This window comes from Bison bison, unplaced genomic scaffold, assembly GCF_000754665.1.
Source record: "Bison bison bison isolate TAMUID 2011002044 unplaced genomic scaffold, Bison_UMD1.0 scf7180017864136, whole genome shotgun sequence".
Classification (NCBI taxonomy): Eukaryota; Metazoa; Chordata; class Mammalia; order Artiodactyla; family Bovidae; genus Bison; species Bison bison.
The window spans coordinates 411,059-438,175 of NW_011494708.1; the positions used below are offsets into that span (position 1 = coordinate 411,059).

General features: G+C 38.5%; 1 protein-coding gene across 1 annotated transcript in view; it reads left to right on the forward strand.

The window, feature by feature from the left end:
• Positions 1-27,117, forward strand: part of LOC104988554 (cytosolic beta-glucosidase) — a 133,797-nt gene that overhangs the window by 36,992 nt on the left and 69,688 nt on the right. The window contains exon 2 of the mRNA XM_010839912.1: positions 17,007-17,234. Within this exon, the coding sequence (XP_010838214.1) occupies positions 17,007-17,234 (228 nt within the window). The remainder of the gene's footprint in view (positions 1-17,006; positions 17,235-27,117) is intronic.

Genomic DNA, 27,117 nt, shown 5'->3' on the forward strand with positions numbered 1-27,117 from the left:
AGGTCCCATCACTTTATGGCAAATAGATGGGGAAACAGTGGAAACAGTGGCTGACTTTATTTTTGGGGCTCCAAAATCACTGCAGATGGTGACTGCAGCCATGAAATTAAAAGACACTTGCTCCTTGGAAGAAAAGCTATGACCCACCTAGATAGCATATTAAAAAGCAGAGACATTACTTTGCCAACAAAAGCCCATCTAGTCAAAGCTATCATTTTTCCAGTAGTCATGTATGGATGTGAGAGTTGGACTATAAAGAAAGCTGAGCACAGAATTGATGCTTTTGAACTGTGGTGTTGGAGAAGACTCTTGAGAGTCCCTTGGACAGCAAGGAGATCCAACTCGTCAATCCTAAAGGAAATCAGTCCTGAATGTTCATTGGAAGGACTGATATTGAAGCTGAAACTCCAATACTTTGGCCACCTGATGAAAAGAACTGACTCCTTGGAAAAGACCCTGATGCTGGGAATGATTGAAGGTGGGAGAAGAAGGGATCAACAGAAGATGAGATGATTGGATGTTATCACTAACTCAGTGGACATGAGTTTGAGTAGGCTCCGGAAGTTGGTGATGGACAGGGAAGCCTGGCGTGCTGCAGTCCATGGGGTCGCAAAGAGTCAGATGTGACTGAGTGACTGAACTGAACTGAATGGCCTACTGGTTTTCTCTACTTTCTTCAGTTGAGCCTGAGTTTTGCAATAAGGAGCTGATGATCTGAGCCACAGTCAGCTCCAGGTCTTGTTTTTGTTGACTGTATAGAGCTTCTCCATCTTCAGCTGCAAAGAATATAATCAATCTGATTTCAGAACCGACCATCTGGTGATGTCCATGTATAGAGGAAGAGGGTGTTTGCTATGACCAGTGCATTCTCTTCGAAAAACTCTGTAAGCCCTTTCCCTGCTTCATTTTGTACTCCAAGGCCAAACTTGCCTATTATTCCAGGTATCTCTTGACTCCCTGCTTTTGCATTCCAGTCCCCTGTGATGAAAAGGACATCATTTTCTGGTGTTAGTTCTAGGAGATCTTGTTTATTTTACCCAAATCCAACACTTTTGAGATTTTTTAGTCTTTCTAGGTTTTACTTCTGTGTTTCTAAAGAGCATGCCCATATGGCTTTTGTTTGATGTTCTAGTTGGAAATATAACATATTGACATTCTGTTATGTTAGATTAGATTTTTTTTTTTCAGTCTTCCTTATGGTATCTGCTCACAAAGCAAACTTTCTCTTCCCCATTTTCCAATGTGGGTATTTGGATATTTAATCAATTTTGTTTAAATTATCATTTAGTTTTTGCATCACAAAAAATATTTACAGTTTTATGTAAATATTGTGCACAAGTGAGTCTAACATCTTATGATTGTCTTTTCTTGCACGGTTTTTATTTTGCTTGAGAGTTAATACTTGTCTTTGTTGTTACTGGCTTCCTTTTTTGTGATTCACTAATTCATCTTCACACGCTCTACTAAAAATGTAAATTACTTCTGATGTGTTCAAGCATATCACATACTTCCTCCATTTCTTTTGTTTTTGTTTTCTTGAAGACATCCCTTCTGGATCACTCCATCCTCCTGTGCTGTGATAGTGAAATGTGGTATGGTGGTTTTTCTTATCGCTTTTGGGGCCCTCATCCCTTCTGGATTAGCTTCTGGCACAGGGCACTGTTTCTAGATCAAGGAATCTTTGCTCTTCACAACCTCAGTGTTTCACATAAAATAGCTACATCTAATATGCTTAATGAATGTTAGCTGTAAAAATAAACGTTTTCATTTGAAAACACATCAGATCATAATTTATAAATGGCAATTATTTGAATTTTTTCCTCTTTCAAGTAAAGAATTTGCAGTCATTTACAAGCACAGAGATAGCTTTTCTATATTTCTGTGAAGCAATGACACAGCAGATGTCAGTATTCCTATTTTATGTTACCCATGCCACACAAAATCATTTTACTTAATACATACTGTTTCCATGTGCCATTCTTGATATCCAAGAAACACAGATAAGTGAGTGAGACCTGGACTCTGCCTTGACAGAGTTCAAAGTACAAAGGATGCAAAAGGTTTTTATTTTTTTAATGTTTAAATTGGAGGATAATTTCTTTACAATGTTGTGTTGGTTTCTGCCATACACGAATGTGAATCAACCATAAGTATACATGTGCCCCCTTCCCTCTTGAGCCTCCTTTCCTCCTCCCATCCCACCCCTTTAGGTCATTACCGGGTACCAGGCTGGGCTTCCTGTGCTATGCAGCAGCTTCCCACTAGCTATCTATTTTATACATGGTAGTGTATAAATATCCAGTGCTACCTTCTCAATTCATCCTTGCCCCTCCTTCCCCTGCTGTGTCCACAGGTCCATTTTCTATGTCTGCGTCTCCATTCCTTCCCTACAAATAGGTTCAGCAGAACCATTTTTCTAGATTCCGTATATATGCATATACTGGAAGCAACCTAGATGTCCATCAGCATATGAATGGATAAAGATGTAGTTCATGTATACAATGGAATATCAGTCAGAAAGAGAAAAGATACTTTTAATGACTCTGTGCTTTGTGTTATTTGTCCAGTGTGTACACTGAGGAGGGTGTGGTCATGGTGGAGAGTTAGAGTGTTACTGAGAAGAGGTTGTAAAGTAACATCATTTGGGGGTTTTGAAGGAAAAGTATATATACATACATACACATTCACACTTTTAGCATTTACTTGACATGAATTCCTTTGTGCAGAAACTGAGGCCTATAGATCTGTGCCCTCACTAAGGGCATTGTCATGGTGAAAGTGAAACTGACATGATTCTGTTTATAATGATGACTTCTAAACCAGGAAGCTGAAGACCCCATAGGCCCAAGCATGCAGGTCCAGACACTGAATCTTCATCACAGGCAAGTTTACAAATATTATGAGGTAGAGTGCTTCCTACATGTGCACTCTGGTGTCAAGAGATGGTCACAGAAAGAAGAAAAGAGAGCAACTGGTCACTTTTTGTGTATATATTTACTTAGTATTTATGGTTTCTCTGGTGGCTCAGTGGTAAATAATCTGCCTGCAATGCAGGAGACACAGGATTGATTCCTGGGTCTGGAAGAACCTCTGGAGAAGGGAGTGATTACCTACTCTAGTATTCTTGCCTGGAAAATTCCATGGACAGAGGAAACTGCGGGGCTACAGTCCACGGGGTTGCAGAGTCAGACTCTTTCACTTTGTCAGACTAATACTTTGACTTTTTTCCCCTCACTATTGCATTGAGCCTGCTGCTGCTGCTAAGTCACTTCAGTCTTGTCCGACTCCGTGTGACCCCATAGACGGCAGCCCACCGGGCTCCCCCATCCCTGGGATTCTCCAGGCAAGAACACTGGAGTGGGTTGCCATTTCCTTCTCCAATGCAGGAAAGTGAAAGTGAAGTTGCTCAGTCGTGTCCGACCCTCAGTGACCCCATGGACTGCAGCCCACCAGGCTCCTCCGTCCATGGGATTTTCCAAGCAAGAGTACTGGAGTGGGGTACCAGTGCCTTCTCCTAGAAGAGGAGAAAACTAACACTCGCTGGATACATACTGCCTGCCACATGCCCTGCTAGACATGTTTGCTTTGACTCAGTTGACTTTGTGAGAACCCTACAAAGTGGATATTATCCTCTGATTTTTTACATACAGAGAAGTCAAGTAATGGGTAGAGATGGAACTGAAATTCTTCTATGCCAGCTTTAGAACTTGTGCTCTTTCCATAATCCTTTGCAGCCTTAGAAGTTTCTGATGTTTAGTTTTTGTAGGTAATATTAATATTTTACATTTTTATGGCATTCCCTTCTATGTCCTCATACGGTAAAAATTTCAGAAACATTGTTATTTTCTTCCAAATTACTAAAAAAATACAGGAGTTTATAATTTCTTGCCAAAAACATTGCAGTAAACTGTTAACTGGTTTATGGACTTCTGGTGCCTTCTGTCTTCAATTCACCCTGGCAATTCCACTGAATTATGCATTTGCTTTTCCCTTATCAGAGCCACTGTCATAACTCCTACTCATCTTTCAACACCTGCCTTAAAAATGTTTTGTCATGGGCAAGTCTATCTGCCTCCCAGTGATAGAGTCACTCTTGAGTTCTTGTTTCTTGGTTCTCCTGTAGTGTTTTTCCATGATTTTAATACAGCGCTTACCTTAACATAGTCTAAGACTTTACTTGTCTGATATCACTCAGACTGTGAGGTCCTCAAAGGAAAGTGGATATTGCAATTATTATTTGAGAAATTAGAAAGGTGGAATGAAACATGACTTCATAAAAAAAGATTTCCTTTTGTGCAAGACTCATCTAAGTTGATTTTAATAATGGTAGGACTGGGGTATCATGTTTGATAGTCACAGTCATTAGTTAAATGATCTTGGAAAGTTATTCAATCTTTATACATTTATTCTTATTAATAATCATAGTACACGTAAGGGTTATTGTGAGGGTAAGAATAGGTTGGTTGATGTAAGTTGCTGGTATAGAAGAGAGACAGAGAGCTAATTCTCAGTAAATGGCTTGCCTTTACTATGAACAATAAAATGTATTACAATCTTTAAAAGCAATAGATAAAACATTTATAATTTACCTATCAAATAAAAATAGCTATAAAATAGCTATATACTCACCATATTTCTAGGACCCCTTCCTAGTACTGTCTTCTTATCTCTTTTCCCAAAGGTACCCACTAAGATGAATTTTGCATTTGTTCATTTCCTGCTTTTCTTTATGATTTTAGCATTTGGCACTGTATAGCTAAACAGTTTCTTATTTAACTTTACATATTTTGGACATTATATAAATGGAAATAACATTGTGTGTATTTTTCTTTTTCTTTTTTTAACAATTTGCTTCTTCCCTCTCAATGTTATATTTGGGAAATTTATGCATGTGGGTCCGTACAGAATTAGTTCATTTGTTTTTACTTTTTGTAGTCTTTCACTGTATGACTATTCTGTGGTTTATTTTATTCCTTCATTGATTTATTGTCCTGACAAAGGAAATTTAGGCTGTTTCCAGTGAGAGTTTTTATTGTTGCAATCATGATTATATACGTGTCCAGGTCTATGTTTGTAGAAACAGGGTATATGATGGTATGTAAATTATGGGGTTTTGATACACGTACTTCTTCAGCTTTGCTAGATATTTCCTATTGTTCTCCTACCAGCAGTGTGTAAACATTCCTGCTTTGTAACAATTTCTCTGATGCTTGATATTATCCAGCTTTTAAATTTGTGCACCTGTGTGGTTGTCGAGTGGTATCTCATTGTGGCTTTTATTTGCATTTCCCTATTTTTTTTTTTAATGATCTCCTATGTGTTTTTAAATGTTTACTAGCACTGTTTCTCCTTCTGTGAATGAACTATTCATACATTTTTCCATTTTTTATAGTCTTGTTGGCCTTTTATTAATAATTGGAATATCCAAAAACAAATGTGGATTTGTCTATTTTTTGCAATTTTTTGCCTACTTTTTTGCAGTCTATCCTGTCAGTTTTTGCTACATGTATTTTGACTCTGTTATTAGGTAAATAAATATTTACAGTTATAAATCCTCTGGATAGATTGGCCCCCTTTTATGTATGAAATGTCTTCCCTTATACTTGGTAATGTTCTTGCTCTGAAATCTATAGTTATTCATAAAGCTACTTTGGTTTTCTTTGATTAGTGTTAGCATGGTATCTCTTTTCCATTCTGTCACTTTTAAGCTTCTTTGTCTTTATATTTTAAAAGGGTTTCTTTTAGGTACTATATAGCTGAGTCTGGTGTTTTTACCATTCTGATAAGATCTGCCATGGCAGTTCAACTGGGTCATTTAGACTCATTTACATTTAGTGATATTCATATAGTTAGGTTTAAATATACCATTGTGCTATTTGTTTTCTCTTTGTTACATCTGTCTTTATTCTCTTTCCCCTCTTTTTATGTCTTTTTCAGATTAATTATTTTTAAAATAATTCTATTATATATTCTTTTGGCTTATTAGCTATAAGTCACATATTAATTTATTAGCTGTAACTCTTGTTTTTTCTTCATTAAGGCTTTTTCTCTAAATACCACTTAAGCTAGATATCAATGTTTTGATTTTTTTGTTATTTAGTTTTTAATATTTTCTGGTGACCACTATTATGCCTTCTTTACTCCCAAACTATTCAGATGTTCCTTTTCAGATTTCTGAAAGAATGAACTAATGTACTGTAGTTCAATCATTCTAACATGATTGATCAGGGATTTCCATCTGTATTTCTCCAATCCTTTGGAATTTATGGTCACTTTATTTATGAACCAATTTGTGCTCAACTTTCATAATGTTTCTGTCTGCATGAAAAGAATGTATATTTTAAAAATTGAAGCATTTATTATCATGCAGTGTCATATATATCAATCAGATCAAGCTTGTTAATATCTGCTATCCTTACTTTCTCCTGTTTCAATTGCTGAGAGAGGTGTTAGTATTAAGGTTATTCTAGGCACATAAAATGAGTAATTTTTTCTTATTTTTTGGAATAATTCCTATGTGTGGAGTTTTTTGGTTTTATTTTGTAAATGTTTGATAAAACTTGGGTAATTAAAATCTCTCATTATGGAGGTGGATTTGTCAACTTTACATTTAAGTCGTATCAATTTTTGCTTCACATATTTGGAAACTAGATTCTTAGATGCGTGCAACAGTGTCGTCACTACTTGGTGACCCATGGAATCTCAAGTAATGCTGTTTTTCCCTCCTTGAAATCCTCTGCTTTTTTTTTTTTTTTTTTAGGGAAAGGAGGAATCTCTCCCTCTATATTTTGACTTTCTATTTTTAACATAGTCTTAGGTATGTTGGTAAACAGTGTACCCCAGGATTTTAAAAAAAAATTACAGTCTGATGATCTTTGTCTTTTATCTGGGGAATTTAGTCCATTGACATATTCTTATAAGTGATCATTTATATCTTGTCATGCCACTTAACTTTATGTTTTTTTCCCTTTATCACTTCTATGTATTTTTAAAAATTATTTTCTTGCCCTCTTTTAAATTTATTTAGTTTTTCCTATTTAGCATAATGATTAAGAGCATGGGCTCTGGAATTCATCTCTTAGCTTTAGTACAAACTGAAATGGGAAATTTAATTAACCTCTTCATTTCTCAGTTTCCTTTCCTGAAAATGAGGCTAATAATGGCAGTTACTTAATAATTTTATTGTAAGGAGTTGACTCGATGGACGTAAGTCTGAGTGAACTCCGGGAGTTGGTGATGGACAGGGAGGCCTGGCATGCTGCGATTCATGGGGTCGCAAAAAGTCGGACATGACTGAGCGACTAAACTGAACTGAACTGAACTAAATATATATAAACTGATTAGAGTAGAGCCTGGCACAGACTTGCTATAGATGTGTTGGATTTATCTTTAAAACTATAAATTACATTTTTTCCTTAAGTGCTTACCTTAGAAATTTTAATTTGAATACTATATATATATATATATAGTGGTGGTTTAGTGGCTAAGTTGTATCTGACTCTTGCAACCCCATGGACTGCCAGGCTCCTCTGTCCAGGGGATTTTCCAGGCAAGAATACTGGAATGGGTTGCTATGTCCTTCTCCAATATATATCTATACATACATATATTTATAGTCTTTGGTCCAGGATTTTAATTCTATCTAGTTAATCTTTTTAATTCCCACAAAACAGACACTTTGTTATTGTTCTGCATGTTAATAGCTTGTTTAGATTATCCACATAGTCTATATTTAATATATCCATATTTAATAGTATATTTGCAATGCCATATTTTCTCATGTTTACTAGTACTTAAATTCATTTTCAAGCTAATCAAAGTTAAAATAATAAAATAATTTGAAGAGTCAGAACAAAACTGTTTTAGAAACTATCGACCCCCTGTTCTCTTCCATGTACTTCTTTAGAGGAAACCTCTTTAAATTCTGTTGGTTAATCCTTTTGGCATTGACTTCTGTATCTTAAATGGCATGCTTATATTCCTAGGTTTTGAGTTGTTTGCCTGTTGTAGGCATAAGCTATTGACCTCTCCCCGTGAAAGATGAAGATTTACCCATCTGTCCACTTTCTCTCCCTCTCCCTTCTCAATTTCTCCACCCCCAACACAATCCCAGTACTGTGGAGAATGGGAATCGTTGCTGAGTTGGTACAAAGCTTCACTTTGGCACAATAAAGGGAGTTCAACAATGTGAGTGCACTCTGTGCCACTCAACTGTCCTCCTTAAACATAGTTAAGGAGTTTACTTAAACAAAGTGAAGTGGCAAGCTTTATATTATGTGTATTTTACCCCAATTTAAAATATTATCAGAGAGTACACTGAAATGTTTACAGATTAAATGAAAAGCATGGGTGGGTTAGATATGAAAAAAGATTAGGAAAGGTGGGAAACTGTGAAGCCCCATGTACATGTGTGGGACTTCGACGTACTATTCTGCCTACTTTTGTGCATGTTGGCAATTCAGTAGGAAATATTTTAAAATTTGAAGAATATCAAACTAAATGTTCTAGTAGATTAATATTCTTAAAGAAGTATTTCCCATAGCCTATGACATGCGCAAATTGTCCAGTTACTCCTTGAATTTGCTGCACAGCTACATCATTCTGGAGATTTATCCTGCTGAATTTTTCATTTCCTGGATCCTAGATCTTTCTCTTTCTTGGTTAACATCATTGTTTTAGAGAAATTTATCCTCTAGCAATATCCAATGAGAGATAAATTTTTTTTTTCCAATATCCTGTGAGAGCTTATATGTCTGCTAAAATCTTTCTCCATTCTCACTCTTAATTAATGGAGAGATGAGTTGTGGTTACAAATGTGCTCATGTTCAGTCACTCAGTTGAGGAGTAATTTCTCCCCCACAGGCTAGTTGCTTTGTTGTCTCTTTCTTAGGCAGAACTTGTTTCTTGTTTATTCTGGCCCAGTGTGTGGAGTCCTTGCATCATCAGACTTGTGTGAACGTCTTATCATCAGTTTCCCATCTTTGGTGAGCTTTAGAATTTTTTTTATTCCCTTGTCCCACAGGCCATTAAAATGGAAGCTCACAACATCTGGGCTTCTCAGATGCTCTGAAGACAAAATCCTGCATCACTACTCATTTATGCTTCAGAATTTCTCTCACTTTGATTTTGTGTTGCCTAACATCTTGCAAGATGGATGGCACATTTAACAATACATTTTCCATATTCTATCAGGCACTTGTTTGAAGGAGAGCTCAATATGTAATCTGCCTGGAAACAGTAGTCTTGTTCCTCATAAAGAATGGTCAGAACTTTTAAAGATTAGGCATAATCACATCTTGAGAAAATGCCTGATGAAGAAATGAATTATTAATATCATTCATTCAGGAAAATTTACATTCAAGTACTAGTGAGTGGGCTTCCAAGGGGGCTCAGTGGTAAAGAATCCACCTGCCAATGCAGGAGATGCGGATTTGATCCCTGGGTCGGGAAGGTCCCCTGGAGTAGAAAATGGCAACCCACTCTAATATTCTTGCCTGGAAAATTCCATGGACAGAGGAACCTAGTGAGCTATGGTCCATGGGGTAACAGAGTTGGACATGACTGAGTGACTGAACACTGAGCACACTAATGAATACTGGCTACTATATATATATATATAATTTTTTCCTTTTAAATTTATTTTCTTTTATTGAAGGATAATTGCTTTACAAAATTTTGTTGTTTTCTGTCGAACCTCAACATGAATCAGCCATAGGTATACATGTATCCCCTCCCGGGATATATGTATATATATATACACATATATATGTATATATATATGTATATGTATGTGTATATATATATACATATATCTATACCTTCCTCCCATCTCCCGCCCCATCCAACCCCTCCAGATTGATACAGAACCCCTGTTTGAGTTTCCTGAGCCATACAGCAAATTCCTGTTGGCAATCTATTTTACATATGATAATGTAAGTTTCCATGTTACTCTTTCCATACATCTCACCCTCTCCTCCCCTCTCCCCATGTCCATAAGTCTGTTCTCTGTCTGTTTTTCCATTGCTGCCCTGTAAATAAATTCTTCAGTACCATTTTCTTAGATTCCATATATATGCATTAGAATACAATACTTATCTTTCTCTTTCTGACTCCCTTCACTCTGTATAATAGGTTCTAGGTTCATCCACCTCATCAGAACTGACTCAAATGTGTTCCTTTTTATGGCTGAGTAATATTCTATTGTGTATATGTACCACAACTTCTTTATCCATTCATCTGTCTATGGACATCTAGGTTGCTTCCATGTTCTAGCTATTGTAAATAGTGCTGCAGTGAACAATTAGATACATGTATCTTTTTCAGTTTTGGTTTCCCCCAGGGTATATGCCTAGGAGTGGGATTTCTGGGTCATATGGTGGTTTTATTCCTAGTTTTTTAAGGAATCTCCATACCGTCTTCCATAGGGGCTGTATCAATTTACATTCCCACCAACAGTGCAAGAGTTCCCTTTTCTCCACACCCTCTCCAGCATTTATTGTTTGTAGACTTTTTGATGATGGCCATTCTGACCGGTGTGAGGTGATATCTCATTGTAGTTTTAATTTGAGATTCTTTAATAATGAGCGATGTTGAGCATCTTTCAAGTGTTTGTTAGCCATCTGTATGTTTTCATTGGAGAAATGTCTGTTTAGATCTTTTTCCCACTTTTTGATTGGGTTATTTGTTTTTCTGACATTGAGTTGTATGAGCTGCTTGTATATTTTGGAAATTAATCCTTTGTCAGTTGTTTCATTTGCTATTGTTTTCTCCCATTTTGATGATTGTCTTTTCACCTTCCTTACAGTTTCTTTGTTGTGCAAAAGGTTTTAAGTTTAATCAGGTCCCACTTGTCTATTTCTGTTTTTATTTCCGTTACTCTAGGAGGTGGGTCATAGAGGATCTTGCTTTGATTTATGTCATCGAGTGTTCTGCATATGTTTTCCTCTAAGAGTTTTATAGTTTCTGGTCTTACATTTAGGTCTTTAATCCATTTTGAGTTTATCTTTGTGTATGATGTTAGGAAGTGTTATAATTTCATTCTTTTACATGTAGTTGTCCAATTTTCCCAGCACCATTTATTGAAGAGGCTATCTTTCCCCCATGGTATATTCTTGCCTCCTTTGTCAAAAATAAGGTACCCATAGGTGCATGGGTTTATTTCTGGGCTTTCTATCTTGTTCCATTGGTCCATATTTCTGTTTTTGTGCCAGTATCATACTGTCTCGATGACTGTAGTATACTCTGAAGTCAGGAAGGTTGATTGCTCCAGCTCCATTCTTCTTTCTCAAGACTGCTTTGGCTATTTCAGGTCTTTTGTGTTTCCATATAAATTGTGAAATTTTTTGTCCTAGTTCTGTGAAAAATGCCATTGGTAATTTGATAGGGATCACATTGAATCTGTAGATTGCATTTGGTAGTATAGTCATTTTCACAATATTGATTCTTCCTACCCAGGAACATGGAATATCTCTCCATCTGTTTATATTGTCTTTGATTTCTTTCATCAGCGTCTTATAATTTTCTGTGTACAGTTCTTTTGTCTCCTTAGGTGAGCTTATTCCTAGACATTTAATTCTTTTTGTTGCAATGATGAATGGAAAGTGAAAGAAAGTGAAGTTCCTCAGTCATGTCCGACTCTTTGTGACCACAAGGACTGTAGCCTACCAGGCTCCTCTGTCCATGGAATTTTCCAGGCAAGAGTGCTGGAGTGGGTTGACATTTCCTTCACCAGGGAATCTTCTGGACCCAGGGATTGAACCTGAGTCTCCTGCATTGCAGGCAGACGCATGGTGAATGGAATTGATTCCTTAATTTCTCTTTCTGATTTTTCATTGTTAGTATACTATATATATTTTTAAAAGGCCACTATACATATTTTCTTTTATCAAAATTTCAACTATAATGGTTAATTTTTGATTCACATTCTGGTTCTCATAAGAACAATGTTGCTTATACATGCTTCATCTAGTATACACCTAGAATAAACTACACCACATAAGTGCATTTTCCTGCTGACATTGACCTCTTAAAATTGCAAAATTTATTGTAAGCACTTAAGGAGGACTGTGTTCCAAAATGCATGTCAAGTTATTCATTTCTAATGCTTCTTACATTGAGTAGCATGGGTGTCAGTTGACTCATTAGTCAGGCTTTATTACTAACAGCAGTGTGGTCCAGTGGAAGGACTTGAACTTCAGTATCAGACAGCTCTGAAACACATCTTGGTTCTGTGCATGCTAAGTTGCTTCAGTCACGTTCAACTCTTTGTGACCCTATGGACTGTAGCCTGCCAGGCTCCTCTGTCTGTGGGATTCTCCAGGCAAGAATACTAGAGTGGGTTGCCATGCCCTCCTCCAGGGGATCTTCCCAACCTAGGGATCAAACCTGCAATTCTTGCAGCTCCTGCATTGCAGGTGGATTCTTTATCACTGAGCCACCAGAGAAGTCCCCATATCTTGGTTCTACCACTTAATGAAAAGTGTTGTCTTAGGTAAGTCACTTATTGGTGATATGTGAGGCCAGCTTGTACTGGCTCACCAGTGCCTACTGTTAAATTTTCATTAATTTTACAAACTGATTCTTTTTTAATGTGTATTTATTTGGCTGCATGAGGTCTTAGTTGCAGCACATAGGATTTTTGTTGTGGCATGTAGGATCTTTTGTTGCAGTGTATGGGTTCTTTATTGCAGTGCATGGGCTTCTCTCCAGTGGCTCTGAGCCTCTAGAATACACAGGCTAAGCAGTTGCAGTGCTCAGGTTTAGTTGCCTTGCAGCATGTGGAATCTTATTTCCCTGACCAAGGATTGAACCCATGTCCCTTGCCATGTCCCATTCTTAACCACTGGATGACCAGGAAAATCCCTTATGAGCTGATTCTTAAATATATAGCCAGTATTAAAGATTCAATTACATAAACATAAATAAATAATTTATATTAAAAACAAAGATAATAAATATTCAAATCCTTATCTCCTAATTATTTTAACACATTTTATTATTAGCTATGCCCTTGAGGCTCTTGTACATGTACAGAAGAAATACTGTCTAATGATGTGCCATTGTTCACCTTGCAACTCTGCCTTCAGTGCTATCCTGTGGGGTGCCTGAAATTGGTCATGTGTAAGTATTTACACCAGAGAAGGCAATGGCACCCCACTCCAGTACTCTCGCCTGGAAAATCCCATGATTGGAGGAGCCTGGTGGGCTGCAGTCCATGGGGTTGCTAAGAGTCAGACACGACTGAGTGACTTCACTTTCACTTTTCACTTTCATGCATTGGAGAAGGAAATGGCAACCCACTCCAGTGTTCTTGCCTGGAGAATCCCAGGGACAGGGGAGCCTGGTGGGCTGCCGTCTATGGGGTCACACAGAGTCAGACATGACTGAAGTGACTTAGCAGCAAGTATTTACACCACAGAAATTGGCAAGTGCTACAAGTCAGCATTTGATTTATTGTTTTGTTGGTTGCTTGGACTCAAGAAAATGACAGGTAAAATATAAATAATGCAGAGTAAATGTATGTGTAGTATACCTGTAACTGTTACATTGTGAGTAGGACAAAAAAAATCAAGGGAATATTCTTCCAGTGTTTGAAAACTATTACCAATTTAGCAAGAAAATTGCTCATGTCACTGATGAACAAGTGAAATTCTGATATATTATTGTTTTCCTTTCATTGTACCCGTTAATTTAAGCAAAGATACCAGTCAACAGTCACATGAGAACTACTCACATTTGTCAGGTTGTATATTGTAGATTGGCTCCCCATATAAGAGTTTGTCAAAAATCTAAACAAGTATTCTATGAGAATCAATGGGCTATAAGGAATATACGGTAAAGAGCATTGCATATTGTTATTTGGAAATTGTGTATTATATGTCCTTTATCCCAATATACCTCTATACCAATATAATTTGTAATAACTATGTATACATAATGGTACATACATTTTTTAATATACAACCAGTTGTTAATATTTACCAGCAGACAACTGCCTAAACTGTCTGAGATTAAGCTCCTTCATTTATTGTAAATCAATTATTCAAACTATGAATACCATGCTTGACTGAAGTTATATTTTAGTATTCATACCTGTTTCATTCTAAGATTGAATATCAGTATTCTTTTTCTTTTTCCCTCTTAACCCCATATATAGACATAACTTGAGAGCCATTGGGATGTATAAAGCTTTTTGCCTCTATATGATATGGCCCCAAAGTATAATAATCTGTAATATTCATAATTTCTTTGTATAGATCTTTAGTACCCTGCCTTTATATCAACTGTCATTTTTGCTATTGTCAGAGCTCCTTCTTTTAGCCATCTTCCTGTGTCCCCATGGTTCTCTCCTGTTAATTATAGCGCATGTTGTCTTTTTGTTGGTCTGGAGACTATGTCTAATCCTATCAGAATTGTGCACAAAATATGAGAAAGTTAATGCTAAATGTAGGCCTAAAAAACTTCCTATAATTGTTTTAGTCTATTTACTCTAGCTGTGACTTCCTTTCTTGCGTGAAAGTCATTTTGAACTATTTTAGGTATATAAAAATGGTTGTGGATAATGTAATCATCAGCCTCTTAGATACCTGTTAGCCAGCTTAAGGAGTGAAACATAAGAGATACAAAGGGCCCTCAGGCTCCTGCTTGTTTCCATTTCCCTGCCTTTTCTACCCAAAGGCAGCCACCAGCTTGACCTGATCATCTCCAGGCATAGTGTTATGTGTTTACCTCATATGTATATGTTCAGAAAATCCATCTTTAGTTTTATATATTTTGTATAAAATGATACAGTGGTGTATATAATTTTTTAAAAATTAATAACCTTTATATTTTAGAGCAATTTTAGAGTTATAGAAAAATTGAGCACAAAGTACAGAATTGTCATGTATCCCATTCCCCCAATTTTCCCTACCTAGCATTAGTGTGGGTCGTTAGTTACAAATGGTGGGTGAATATTGACACATTATTATTCAATGAAGTTCACAGTGTGTGGATTTTGACAAATGTATAATGTCATGTACCCACTATTATAGTATCATACAGAATAGAGTCCACCCTTGAACAACATGGGGTTGGGGGAACAGACCCACTGCCCAGAGGAAAAGGCACGCATAATTTTAGTAGTTTCACTGCCATAAAAATCTCCTGTGCTCCATGTATTCATTCCTGTATATGTATTTAAAATCTTGATTTTTTTCTTTAGTTTAACATTATAGTTTTGAGGGTGTCTTAGCCCATTTGGACTGCTCTAACAAAAGACCGTAAACCAGGGGATTTGTAAGCAACACACATTTATCCCTCACGGTTCTCAGTGCTGTAAGTTGGGGTTAGGGTGCCAGCACGGCCAGGTGAGGACCCTCTTCCTCATTACAGGCTTCTTGTATCCTCATGAGCAGAGGAGGTAGGGAGTGCTGTGGGGTCTCTTTTTAGAAGCAGTAATCTCGCTTTTTGGAAGTTCCGTTGGGGAAGATGGCGGCGGCTGCGAGCACCCTTCTCTTCTTGCCGCCGGGGACTTCAGACTGAGTCTTCCCTGGAAGAGTGGGACTGCAGGTGCCCTGCGTCCCGGGAGCCCGAACCAACTTGGTTCCTCCATTACTGGTGGGGAAGGACATATCCTCTTGTGTAGGACTTAGGCCCTCCCCGCCGTCAGGATGAAGGAAAAAAAAAAAAGAAGCAGTAATCTCATTCATGAATGCTCCATTCTCCTGACTTAAGCTCCTCCCCATATCCTCACACTGGGTGTTAGGATTTCCACCTCTGAATTTGGGGGGACACAAACAGTCAGAGGAGAGTAGAAGGGTTATCTATGCTCTGATTCGTTCACTGGAACAACTTATTTGTGTTTCCTCTCTATGAATATACCTAAAGTTAATTATCTGTTCTGTTGGTAGGATATAGGTTGTTTCCAGGATTTTGCTGTGACAGAAAACTCTGCCTCAATAATCTCATATAATCTTTTTGTGAAAATATATGAGCACACTTTCAGGGTATGCCCTTAGAAGTGGAATTAAAGAGTCATGAGATTTTAAAAAATTAATCGTTTGTACCATAAAATGGATTCTAACTACCATTTTAGAAAAAATTTCTGTGTGAACAGATATTTCAAATCTAATGTAATCGTTGCTTTCTGTCCCTCTAATGTGTGATATTCTCTCTTACCTCTGGGCTTATTCTGATCCTAGCTCCTCTTTTTTTCTATTTTCACTCACCCCTACCTCCTAGCAGTTCACTTTGGTGAGTCAACATCTCCTCTAGAATTCAGTCTAGGAGTGTCTTCTCTAAGAATTTTCTGACTCTTGCCCACACCTGGATAAACACCTCTCCCTGGCTTTCTTGCAGGAACCATTACGTTGGCTGTTTTATAACTTCAAGTAACTGACAAGGACAAGAATTGCAGCAGAGTTCACCCTGGTATCCACTAAGCTTAGCTTGGAGCCTGATACAGAGCATGTGTTGAATTAAGGGAGGAGTGAATAAATGAATGTAGGATACTTTTATCATCTCAAAAATGGCAGGAACTAACACCCTTCCCACAATCGCTGACTGGACCTTCTCAGGCTCCATGGTTAGATGACAGGAAGATGGAGTTCAGGTGTCAAGGGTCAAAGATAGAGTCCAGAGACCGCTTTATGCACAGTGAGGACAAGGTGTGTCTGTCAGGGCCAGGAGAAATGTTCACAAGAAGGAGATGCTTTCAACTCAGACGCTCATAAGCTGAGCCCTGCCTCTGTCTACCAGCTGGGAGATCTTCAGATAATGAACCGTGAAAGCCTGCTATGCTGCGGCATTATGCAATAATTTTTCACTTGCCACCAGTCAGCTTCAGGGATCAAGGACAGCTGAACACATAACCCACTCATGCATGTTATTTTAAAGACATATTTTAAAGTTATCAATATGGTACATTGAGTTAATGAGGGATGTTCTTTTGGTGACAAATATTTACATTCCACATATGCCTCTTGATGTCAAGAGTGTAACGGTTTCATTTTCTTCGTTTTTCTCAGGAGGCTGGGATGCAGATGGAAAAGGCCCTTGTGTCTGGGACACATTCACCCATCAGGGAGGAGAGAGAGTTTTCAAGAACCAGACTGGTGATGTAGCTTGTGGCAGCTACACTCTGTGGGAGGAAGATTTGAAATGTATCAAACAGCTTGGATTGACTCATTACCGCTTCTCTCTTTCCTGGTCACGTCTGTTACCTGATGGGACGACAGGTTTCATCAACCAGAAAGGCAAGTGTTTCTTAAAAATAGAAGGTTGCAGCTTTAATTCAAGGTTATTGCTGCAGTCTGGCATAATTAATCCAGGATGCTATTCTGCAGTATAGCTTTGAGATTGCAAGTTTTTAGAGCGATTATGGGATAAATTTTTTGAAATGGGTTTCCATTAACTTTTCCAGTATTATTCTGGTTTCCCTCGACTGGAGATCTTTGTTGGGAGGGGTGGAAATAGATGGACAGGAAGTGGGTTGGAATAAGTGTTTTATTTATGTAAAATGTTACTTGAGTATTGACCTGAAGGTGAATTTCCAAAGGTTGTGCATAATCTATTTTCAGTTGTGTTATGCTATGATAAGTCATGAAAAGCCCTGTAGAACTTGAGAAGATTCCGAGCATTTCAACTGGAGCTGAATTAGTGGAGTTAATTAGCTAGCACAGAGGTTGGCCCCAAAGGCCCTGGAATCTGTTCTCTTTGGATTAAGTGCCAGAGATTTCACTTACTATCTTTGTGAGCATCTCGTGGACCTCGCTTGGTGCCTCAGTTTCCCCATGAGGAGAAAGGGATACTGTAATAGCTCCTACTTCCAAGTGTTGTTGGAAGAGTAAATGAAACAGTCTTTTAAAGTGCTTTACACAGTAGCTGGTATAGCGTGAAAGCATTCAATAAGTGTTAGTTATTATTCTTCTTATGCCTTGTAATGAAAAAGACTGTTGCCCTATTTTGGAGAAGGTAATGGCAGCCCACTCCAGTACTCTTGCCTGGAAAATCCCATGGACGGAGGAGTCTGGTAGGCTTCAGTCCATGGGGTCGAGAAGAGTCAGACATGACTGAGCGACTTCCCTTTCACTTTTCACTTTCATGCATTGGAGAAGGAAATGGCAACCCACTCCAGTGTTCTTGCCTGGAGAATCCCAGGGATGGCAGAGCCTGGTAGGCTGCCGTCTATGGGGTTGCACAGAGTCGGACACGACTGAAGTGACTTAGCAGCATTGCCCTATTTGAAAGCCTATTATTTATGAAGCATTTTGCATATATTTTCTCTAAACCTCACAAATCAACGAGGAAGGTATAAGTATCACATTTTACAGAGGTGCATGTTCAAACCCAGATATTTTGTAAATTTGTATTTTTGGGTGGATCTGGAATTTAAGCCTAAGGTTTGGCTAACTCCTTCCACACAATGTGAGTTGGCAAACTATGACCTGAGACCTAAACTTGCCCTGATCCCTATTTGTATAAATAAAGTTTTATTTGTAGTACAACGGTACCCCTTCATTATGTGTAGCTGGAGGTTGCTTTCCCACTACTATGGTAGCATTGAATAGTTGGGGCAAAGACTGTACAGCCTGCAAAGCCTGAAATGTTTACCTCATGGTCCTTTATAGAAAAAGTTTTGTAACCCCTGCATGACAATGTAATGACTTCTTCATAAAGAACCTTTATTGCTCCTTTGTTCTGGAAAAGATTTCCCATGACTTTTAGGGCTGGGACAGGGTGAGGCAAGGGGGTGCTTAATGTGCAGGATTTGGGAGGCGTGTTCTCTCAGCATCTTACAACTGCGAGGTTGCCTCACCACACCTGCACTTCAAAAAGACAGCATTGAAACGGAGAGGTTCTCCTTGATTAAGTTATCTGCTTTCCTGTACAAAACAACAACAACAGATGTAGTGAGAACAACCTGTGATAACAGCTCCTCGGTGGACTTGTGCGCTTGCTTTCAGTGTAGAGGTGGGGGAAACCTCTGCACTGTGAAATGGAAGCACCGTCTATGGATGCACCACACCATGGCTTCCCCCAGATAAGAAAAATACAAGTTTAGCAGGCCCATGACTTGATTCTAAAGACATTAGGCCCTGTTTTTAACTGCTCTTGGTTAAAGGTTTCCTTTCTTGGCATCAGTGGCCAGTTTTATTTTTTGACTTTGAACAGGAGGTAATTTGTGGCTCAGTTTAAAAATTAACTTATAATTTTCCACCGTCTTAATCCATCATCTGTACCCTCTCTTTTCTTTGGCACCCTCATAACCTTCAAGGATTAAAAGCTACGAGTAATCTCTGAGTTTTCTCTTTTCTTTTCTTCTTACATCTAACTAGTTGCCAAATCTGATCCATTCTTCTTATGCCTCTTTAACTTCTTCCCCCTGCCCGCTCCAGTCATCTTCTCTCTCCCTGCCCTGGTTTAGATGTTTTTCATCCTCATCAAGGGCTTTTTGATATGCCCTTGATGGATATACCTACTCTCACTCTCTTTCTTTGTCCTTTAATCCTTCGTGCAAAATGCCACCACAGCAATTTCCCGAAAGCTTGGCCCAAGACATGCTGGCTTGCATCATCTCCTGCTAAAACAAAGCAACATAAAATTTTTTTAGTCATCTAAACTCCTTCATATATCATTTCAGGTTTTACTTGACTTAGTCTTGACTCACCTCTGAGGCATTCCGGGCTGAAATCCCCCCATGCATGTGGTCTATGCAATTCCTCCACACAATGCCCTAAGCGCATAACCCACTACTTATTAAACATGCTATGTAATTTTCCACTTTTGAAGAAAAACTTTTAAGTTTTTCCTCCTGCCTCGAATGGCTTTTTAAAAAAAATTCCCAATTACACCTGTGAAATGTTTTGTATACTTTTCAGGTCTAGCACTGGTGGTTCAGATGATAAAGGATCTGCCTGCAGTGCGGGAGACCCGGGTTCGATCCCTGGATTGGGCAGATCCCTGGAGGAGAGCATGGCAACCCACTCCTATATTCTTGCCTGGAGAATCCCCATGGACAGAGGAGCCTGGTGGGCTACAGTCCATGGGGTTGCAAAGAGTCGGACACGACTAAAGGACTAAGGACAGCACACAGTGCAAGGTCTAGCACGAATGTGTTCTCTTCCCTAGAGTCCCCATTTCAGGACAAAAAATATTTTTTTTCTTTAAATTCTCATAGTGGTTTGAAAAACTCTTAAAATATTTCTTACATTCTACACTCTTGGCATTATTAAATCCCCTGCTTGATTGTGAACACTTTGTGTTTAATTCAACCCAGCAAACATACATCAAGTGTCTACTTTGTGTCAGGGACAGTGCTCCATACTCTTAACAGAAATATGAGAGAATCCCTGAAATTGTTTACAGGGTAATGGGCAGATAGGTCTGCCTTGTTTACTCCTGTGACCTAGTACAGTGCCCTGCAGGGAGGAATTCAGGAAACACTTAACTGAATTAGATCAATAACCATCATAAAGGTCACTCTAAGGGTAGTTAGTTAGTTGCACAGTCGTGTCTGACTCTTTGTGATCCCATGGACTGTAGCCCACCAGGCTCCTCTGTCTTTGGAATTCTACAGGCAAAAGTACTGGAGTGGGTTGCCATTGTAGTGGTTGACTTTTCTTGAGTATATAGTGTGTGCAGCTCCCTGTGCCAAGCACTGCACCTGCTTTTGCTGAGTCAATGCTCCTAACAGCCCTGTGAGTGAGGAGGGCTTTCCCTAAACAGAGGGAATCATGGTAATCTGAGGTGTAAGACTGGGCATAAATTTGCCAAGACAACAATTTTAGTTAGAGCTGAGTTCAACCTAGTTCTGTCTCATGTCAAAAACATAAGGTTCCAGAGACATTTACAACATGAAACCACTTGTATGCTTTGTGCTGGGCTTCCCTGGTGGCTGAGATGGTAAAGAATCTACCTGCAATGCAGGAGACCTGGGTTCAATCCCTGGGTTGGGAAGATCCCCTGGAGAAGGGCATGGCAACCCACTCTAGTATTCTTGCTTGGAGAATCCCATGGGCAGAGCAACGTGGAAGGCTACAGTCCATGGGGTCGCAAACAGTCGGATATGACTGAACGACTAATACACACACACACACACACACACACATGCTTTGTGCTACAATTTCCCTGATAGTAACATGAGGTAGAGGCACTACATTACTAAAACTCATGCCACTGCTCTAGCCTATGATTCTAGGAGTTTGGAGTTTTTACTAAGTTTCCATTTGGGTGGTAAACAACAACAACAAAAACCCCACCACCTTAATGTAGATCCATAATTCTTTATCTGAAATTCTAAAATCCAAAAGGTTCTGAATATTGAATCGTTTTTTACTAAGTTTAATTCTAAAACAAAGTAGGCAGCAAAAGCTGACCTGAGTTGATGGCAAAGTTTTAACATTATCTCAGTTTATTTTGCTTAGAATATTTATCTGTTTTACTGCAGAAATATTAAGGGATACTGACCTATCCCTATTGGGGGTGTTAAACTTAATATACAATATTTACTGTGTTTCTTTTCTAAAAATCCTCAAATTCTGAAAACATGGCTGCCAAGATTTTCAGATAAAGGATTATGGACCTGTGGCAATACCTTAACATGTCTAGTTACTTAACACCAACTCCAGATACACAGAGGTTCATGGAGCTCACTGTAGATTAGATGTCCAAGAATAGAGCAGCAGAGAAGGTAGAGAGTGGTGGTGGAAGGGGGCTGGAGTCACTGGGGCCACCCAGACAATGTGAGGGATTCACTGGTGCAGTTCTCACTTGGGGATCACATTGTCTCAGCACTGAGCTTTTTATGTTTGGCACTAGCTTTTGTAAAGCCAAAGCTGATTAATATTACAGACTTTTCCATGAGCAAGAGGGCACTGGAGGTGCTTCCAGTAGGCAGAATTTCAATAAGTCGTTGCTCATTCTTGTGCAGTGATCTGTTGAAGCAGTTGGAACTGTTTTAACTCAGAAAGGCCATCATTTGTTTTTTCTGTTTAAACATTTTCTCAAAGAGCATGTAAAGAATTAGAGAATCCTTGTCACTGTCTTTTCCAAGAAACTCGAGTTTTTGTATTTGACTTCCTATTTTAAAGCTTAATGAGAGGACATTTGGAAATGTGTAAATAAAATCCCGTGTTCCCAAATTGGAAGAATATTTTATAAAGTGAAATTATTACATGGCTTTTCTCTTTCAAATGTCAAGTTTTTGAGGCTTAACAAGAAGAGATTGAGCTGGCAACTGAAATCACATATTTCTGTATTTCTCAACTGTTCAAGTGCATTTTCATATCTGCCACAAATGTAAGTTTCAAGTGATTAGCTGAAGACCCAATTATTGGAAATAGAAAGGGAAAAGGAAAAGGAATGGTTATGTAGAATTTCTTTCACACTTTAAGATTTAAAATATTAGCACACTTAGAGGGATGGTAGTTAAGTAAACTAAAGGAGTATTTATTAATCTCCTACTCTATACTGGGCAGCGTGGTAGACTGAATGATGCCCCCTCAAAGATGTCCATGTCTTCATTCTTAGAAACTGAATATATTATCTTACATGATAAAAGGGACTTTATAGATGTGCTTAAGTTAAGGATCTTTAGATGGGGAGATTATCCTGGTTTATCTGGATAGGTGTCATCACACAGATCCTTAAAAAAGTAAGTAAGAGGATCATAGTCAGAGAGAGAAGGTATAAGAACTGAGGCAGAGGTCAGACAGGAAACAAGGAGTTTCAGTGCTGGCTCTGATGATGGAGGAAGAGGTCATGAGCCTCTAGAAGCTGGAAAAGGCAAGGAAATGGATTCTCTTTGCGAACTCCCAGAAGGAATGAAGCTCTGCTGACATCCTGATTTTAGCCCAGTGAGAACCATATTGGACATCTGATGCCTAGAACTGTAAGATAATAACTCGGTGTTGGTTTAAGCCACCAAGTTTGTAGTAATTTGTTACAGCAGCAATAGGAAACTAACACAGAGACTATGCCAACAGAAAGTGGTGGTTGGGTCTAAGGAGGAGTGAACCTAGAGAATTATATGTCTGACACAGGTAGGCACTAGGTCAAAGTTCATCCTTCATTAAGACATTTACAGTTTGACTAGAAGAATTTCAGGATAGTTATTTTATGAACTGAGACGTTATCTTCGAAAGTTTCAGCCGCATGCTCTTTTAAGGGAATTTTCCCATTTCTTTGTTCTATATAACCCTGTTCCGCTCTTGGCCACAGCTGACTGGATGGAGGAAAACTTATTTCCCTGTGACATATAAATTTTGTAACTTCATTAGAAAAGATAATCCTGTTCAACTGCCTCCCTGTCTCAGGGATGTTTGGAATTGAGGAGTTGAAGCCTGATTTGGTGGGTGGTTGGCCCTAAGGCTGTGAGGTAGTCTTGGCAGATAGGATGCCCATTTTGAGACCGTAACAAATTGGCTACACAAAGGAAACTGGTTTTTTGAGCAGGAGAGGAATGGAGTAGATGTGTTGAGGGAAGTTAAGGTAGGAGACATCAGTCTATTTTGAGAGGTTAAGATTTTCTCAGCTCCCAGCTTTAAGTTCCAGTTGTGATTATTTCCTGTCATTTGGTATCTGATATCTCTCTGTCATTTCAAATAATGGTCACTGCATTCCCTACCAGTCAGCCTCCTGCCTCTAATGCCACCTTTACATTTGAGTTAATCTGATTTGGCTTCTTTTCCCTATTTCCAAAAGACTTTGACTTAAACATGCTTCATATTTTCAAAGATCAAATAAGAAGGAATGGGTTTAATTAAAGCAAAGGAGATGGTAGTAACTGTGAAAGAAGGCTATGAAAGTTTTAATACTTACAATAACCCTGCCCTAAATATCAAGATGTAGAACAGGGTCCATTTGACTTCTTGGGGTTTCAGGTTGGTAACTGATGATCATTTAAAAATACATATTTATGTGGACTTCCCTGGCAGTCCAGTGGTTAAGACTTCTGCTTTCAACGCAGAGGGTTCAATCCCTGGTTTGGGAACTAAGAGCCTACATGCCATGCAACCAAGAAATAAAAAAAAAAACAAAAAAACAAAAATACGTATTTATGGATAGAATGAGTTACCCTGAATTGTATGAGTTTGGTAAAGCTAGAGAACTCTCTGACTATTTGTTCTCAATGCTTAAATACTCCTGCGGTGACGCTATTACTATTCCTCTTTTAGAGATGAGGAGATGTGGGTGTAGAGAGGCAGTCATGTAATTTGTCCATGATCCCTTGTCTTAATTGTTTGACTCTGGAGCTCTGGTCTTCAATGCTTCACTCCATTTCATCATGGAAAGGTTTCACTGGAGTACTGAATAAACTGAATAATCCAGAAGTAAAGTTCTGGGATGATAAATATTAAGTATGCAATGCTTTGTTGCTCTGCCATGTTGATGAGTTAGAAAAAGTTTTACTTAAATTTTTTAAATCTTCAATTCAATTGCACATCATCATGTTGTTTGAGTTACATTGATTGCCATCATTAATGATTGCATCATATTAAATGATGCTTATAAATCATTGATTCCTCCAGAAATAAGAAAACCCATGATATTATGAGTCAGATCCAAAGTAGGTGATTATTAAGGCTAGGAAAACAGTATCACTCTGATTTTGGTTCGGAAACGTTAGTGTAAGAAGGGGAATGTCACAGTGGGAACAGCTCAGTCTTTATAGTGAGACAGACTGGCTTTAAATGTTGGCTTTGCTATCTGTAAACATTGTCACTTGAAATCTGGAACTCACTTTCTGAATCTCCATTTTTTCATATATTTATTGAAACTAAAAATGCCTACCTCTTGGACTTAGTGCAGGAATTAAACAAAATGTGTGACATCATGTATGTATAGTATGAATACAAAACACAAAAACTGATATTATTTTTATATTCAAAGCCAGTGGAAGGCATTGACTATGAAAACCTTAACACAGTCCAATATCAAGATGATTCCATCATACAGATCTTTGGATATTCCCTTTTACAAAGGAGGAAATATGGGCTTACAGAGGCCCAGAGATGGAATGGTGGAATGATCTTTTACAGAGAGAGGAAAGCTTTATAAACTTTGGTGAGTGTTAGTATTCCATGGCTGCTACAACAAATTATTACAAGCTTACTTGCTTAAAATCACACAAATTTACTACCTTAGAATTATGTGGGTTAGAAGTCTGACACAGGTCTCTCCAGAATAAATACCTCTGTGCTTACAGGCTGCATGTCTTTTACAAAGATCTAAGGGAGACTCGGTTTCTTAGTTCATTCAGGTTGTTAGCAGAATTCAGTTTCTTGTGGCTGTAGGACTGGAGTCTCCTTTTCTTTGATGACTGAGCTGAGGACCGTTTTCAGCCTCTATAGGCCACCTGCATTCCTCAGCTGCTGGCTCCCTTCTTCCATCTTCAAAACCAGCAATAGTTGGTTGAATCCCTCTCATGCAGCCACCTCTTGTGCCTCTTTTTTCTGTTGTTGTATCTTTTTGACCCACTCTTCTGCCATCCTCTTTCACTTCTAAGGACTCATGTGGCAGTGTGGGTCCACCTGAACAATCTAGAAACATCTTCCTAACTCAGGATCCTTAATCAGAATGATATCTGCAAAGTCCCTTTGAAGTAACATAAAAAGTAAAGTAACATATTCACATGATCTGTGGATTACAACTTGGACATCTTCTGGGTGGTGTAACTTATTATGTCCACCCAGTGAGTAATGGCATGCAAACGGGGCTTCCAAGTATGGAGTTGCTATGCATGACCCACATGATGTTCATGCTTGCAAAATAAGTGAGCTGTTATTAAAAATTACCCATTCTTACAGACAAACAGATAACCCAATGCCTTGCATAATTTGGCTTCTGCTTATGCTGCTTACCTCTCACTATTCTTATTCCCCTTCTGCTGAGCTATACATTCTCCTTATTGTGAGTTTTCAGTTACCAGAAAGAGCCATATTGTTCTAAGAGAATGAATTTACAAATGATGGCCATGCCATAAATGATGGTAAAACTCTGACCCTCATAAAAAGTTCAGGCAGCCAAACCACAATTTCTGTATCAGTTGACCCAGAAAAGTCAGAATATGGTCAACAACTGCCCCTTCTTTGTTTTTGCTCCTCTGTCCTCTTTGAACTTAGGACCAGTCAGAAAAAGGCAAATTTGCTTCCCAACCCAATTGCCCAAGATGCCCTGGTTCCAGTTAGCCCACCTCCAGCCTCCCTGTGCCAACAGCTTTCAGTCAAAAGGTACCTGGATCCTCCCCTCATTGTTTTTATTGTGAAACTTTCCTGCCTCCCTGATAGCCTTTGAGTATCTGCCAAATGCTAGTGATAATGGCTGGCTCCTTGTTGCAAACTTGAATAAGCAGACTGTTCACATTTGGGAGGTCTTTGTTGATTTCCATTCTTCTTTTGGCCTTTTGCACATTTGTTTCCCTTTTTTCTCTTCCTGGATCTGTCCTCCTTGCCTTATGTGGGTCATTTGTATCCATCTTTTAAGGATCAGTTTAGATGTCGCTCATGACAACAATAACAATAATAATCATTATTAGAATCATAGTTAACTGTGCCAAGAACTGTTCCAAGCATGTTCAATTTATCAACTCATTAAACTCTCAGAACAATTACTGAAATAGGTTTCTATTATTGCTTACATTTTACAGACAAGAAAAGATAACTCAGAGAGATAAAGTAACTCTCCTGAGGTCACTGAACTAGTAGGTGAAGGTTTTGGGATAGAACTTAGGTAGCCTGTCACCATAGTTCACTTTTGAAACCATGCTGCTACTCTGCTTTCAGAGTAGATTTTCATATGCCCTCAGTTTGGGATGGGCACTTACCTTTAATAATAATACTGTATGATAATTATTTATGAATTTATTTGTAGTCCCTACTAACTTTATGGGAAATAGATGGGGAAACAGTGGAAACAGTGTCAGACTTTATTTTTCTGGGCTCCAAAATCATTTCAGATGGTGACTGCAGCCATGAAATTAAAAGACGCTTACTCCTTGGAAGGAAAGTTATGACCAACCTAGATAGCATATTGAAAAGCAGAGACATTACTTTGCCAACAAAAGTCCGTCTAGTCAAGGCTATGGTTTTTCCTGTGGTCATGTATGGATGTGAGAGTTGGACTGTGAAGAAGGCTGAG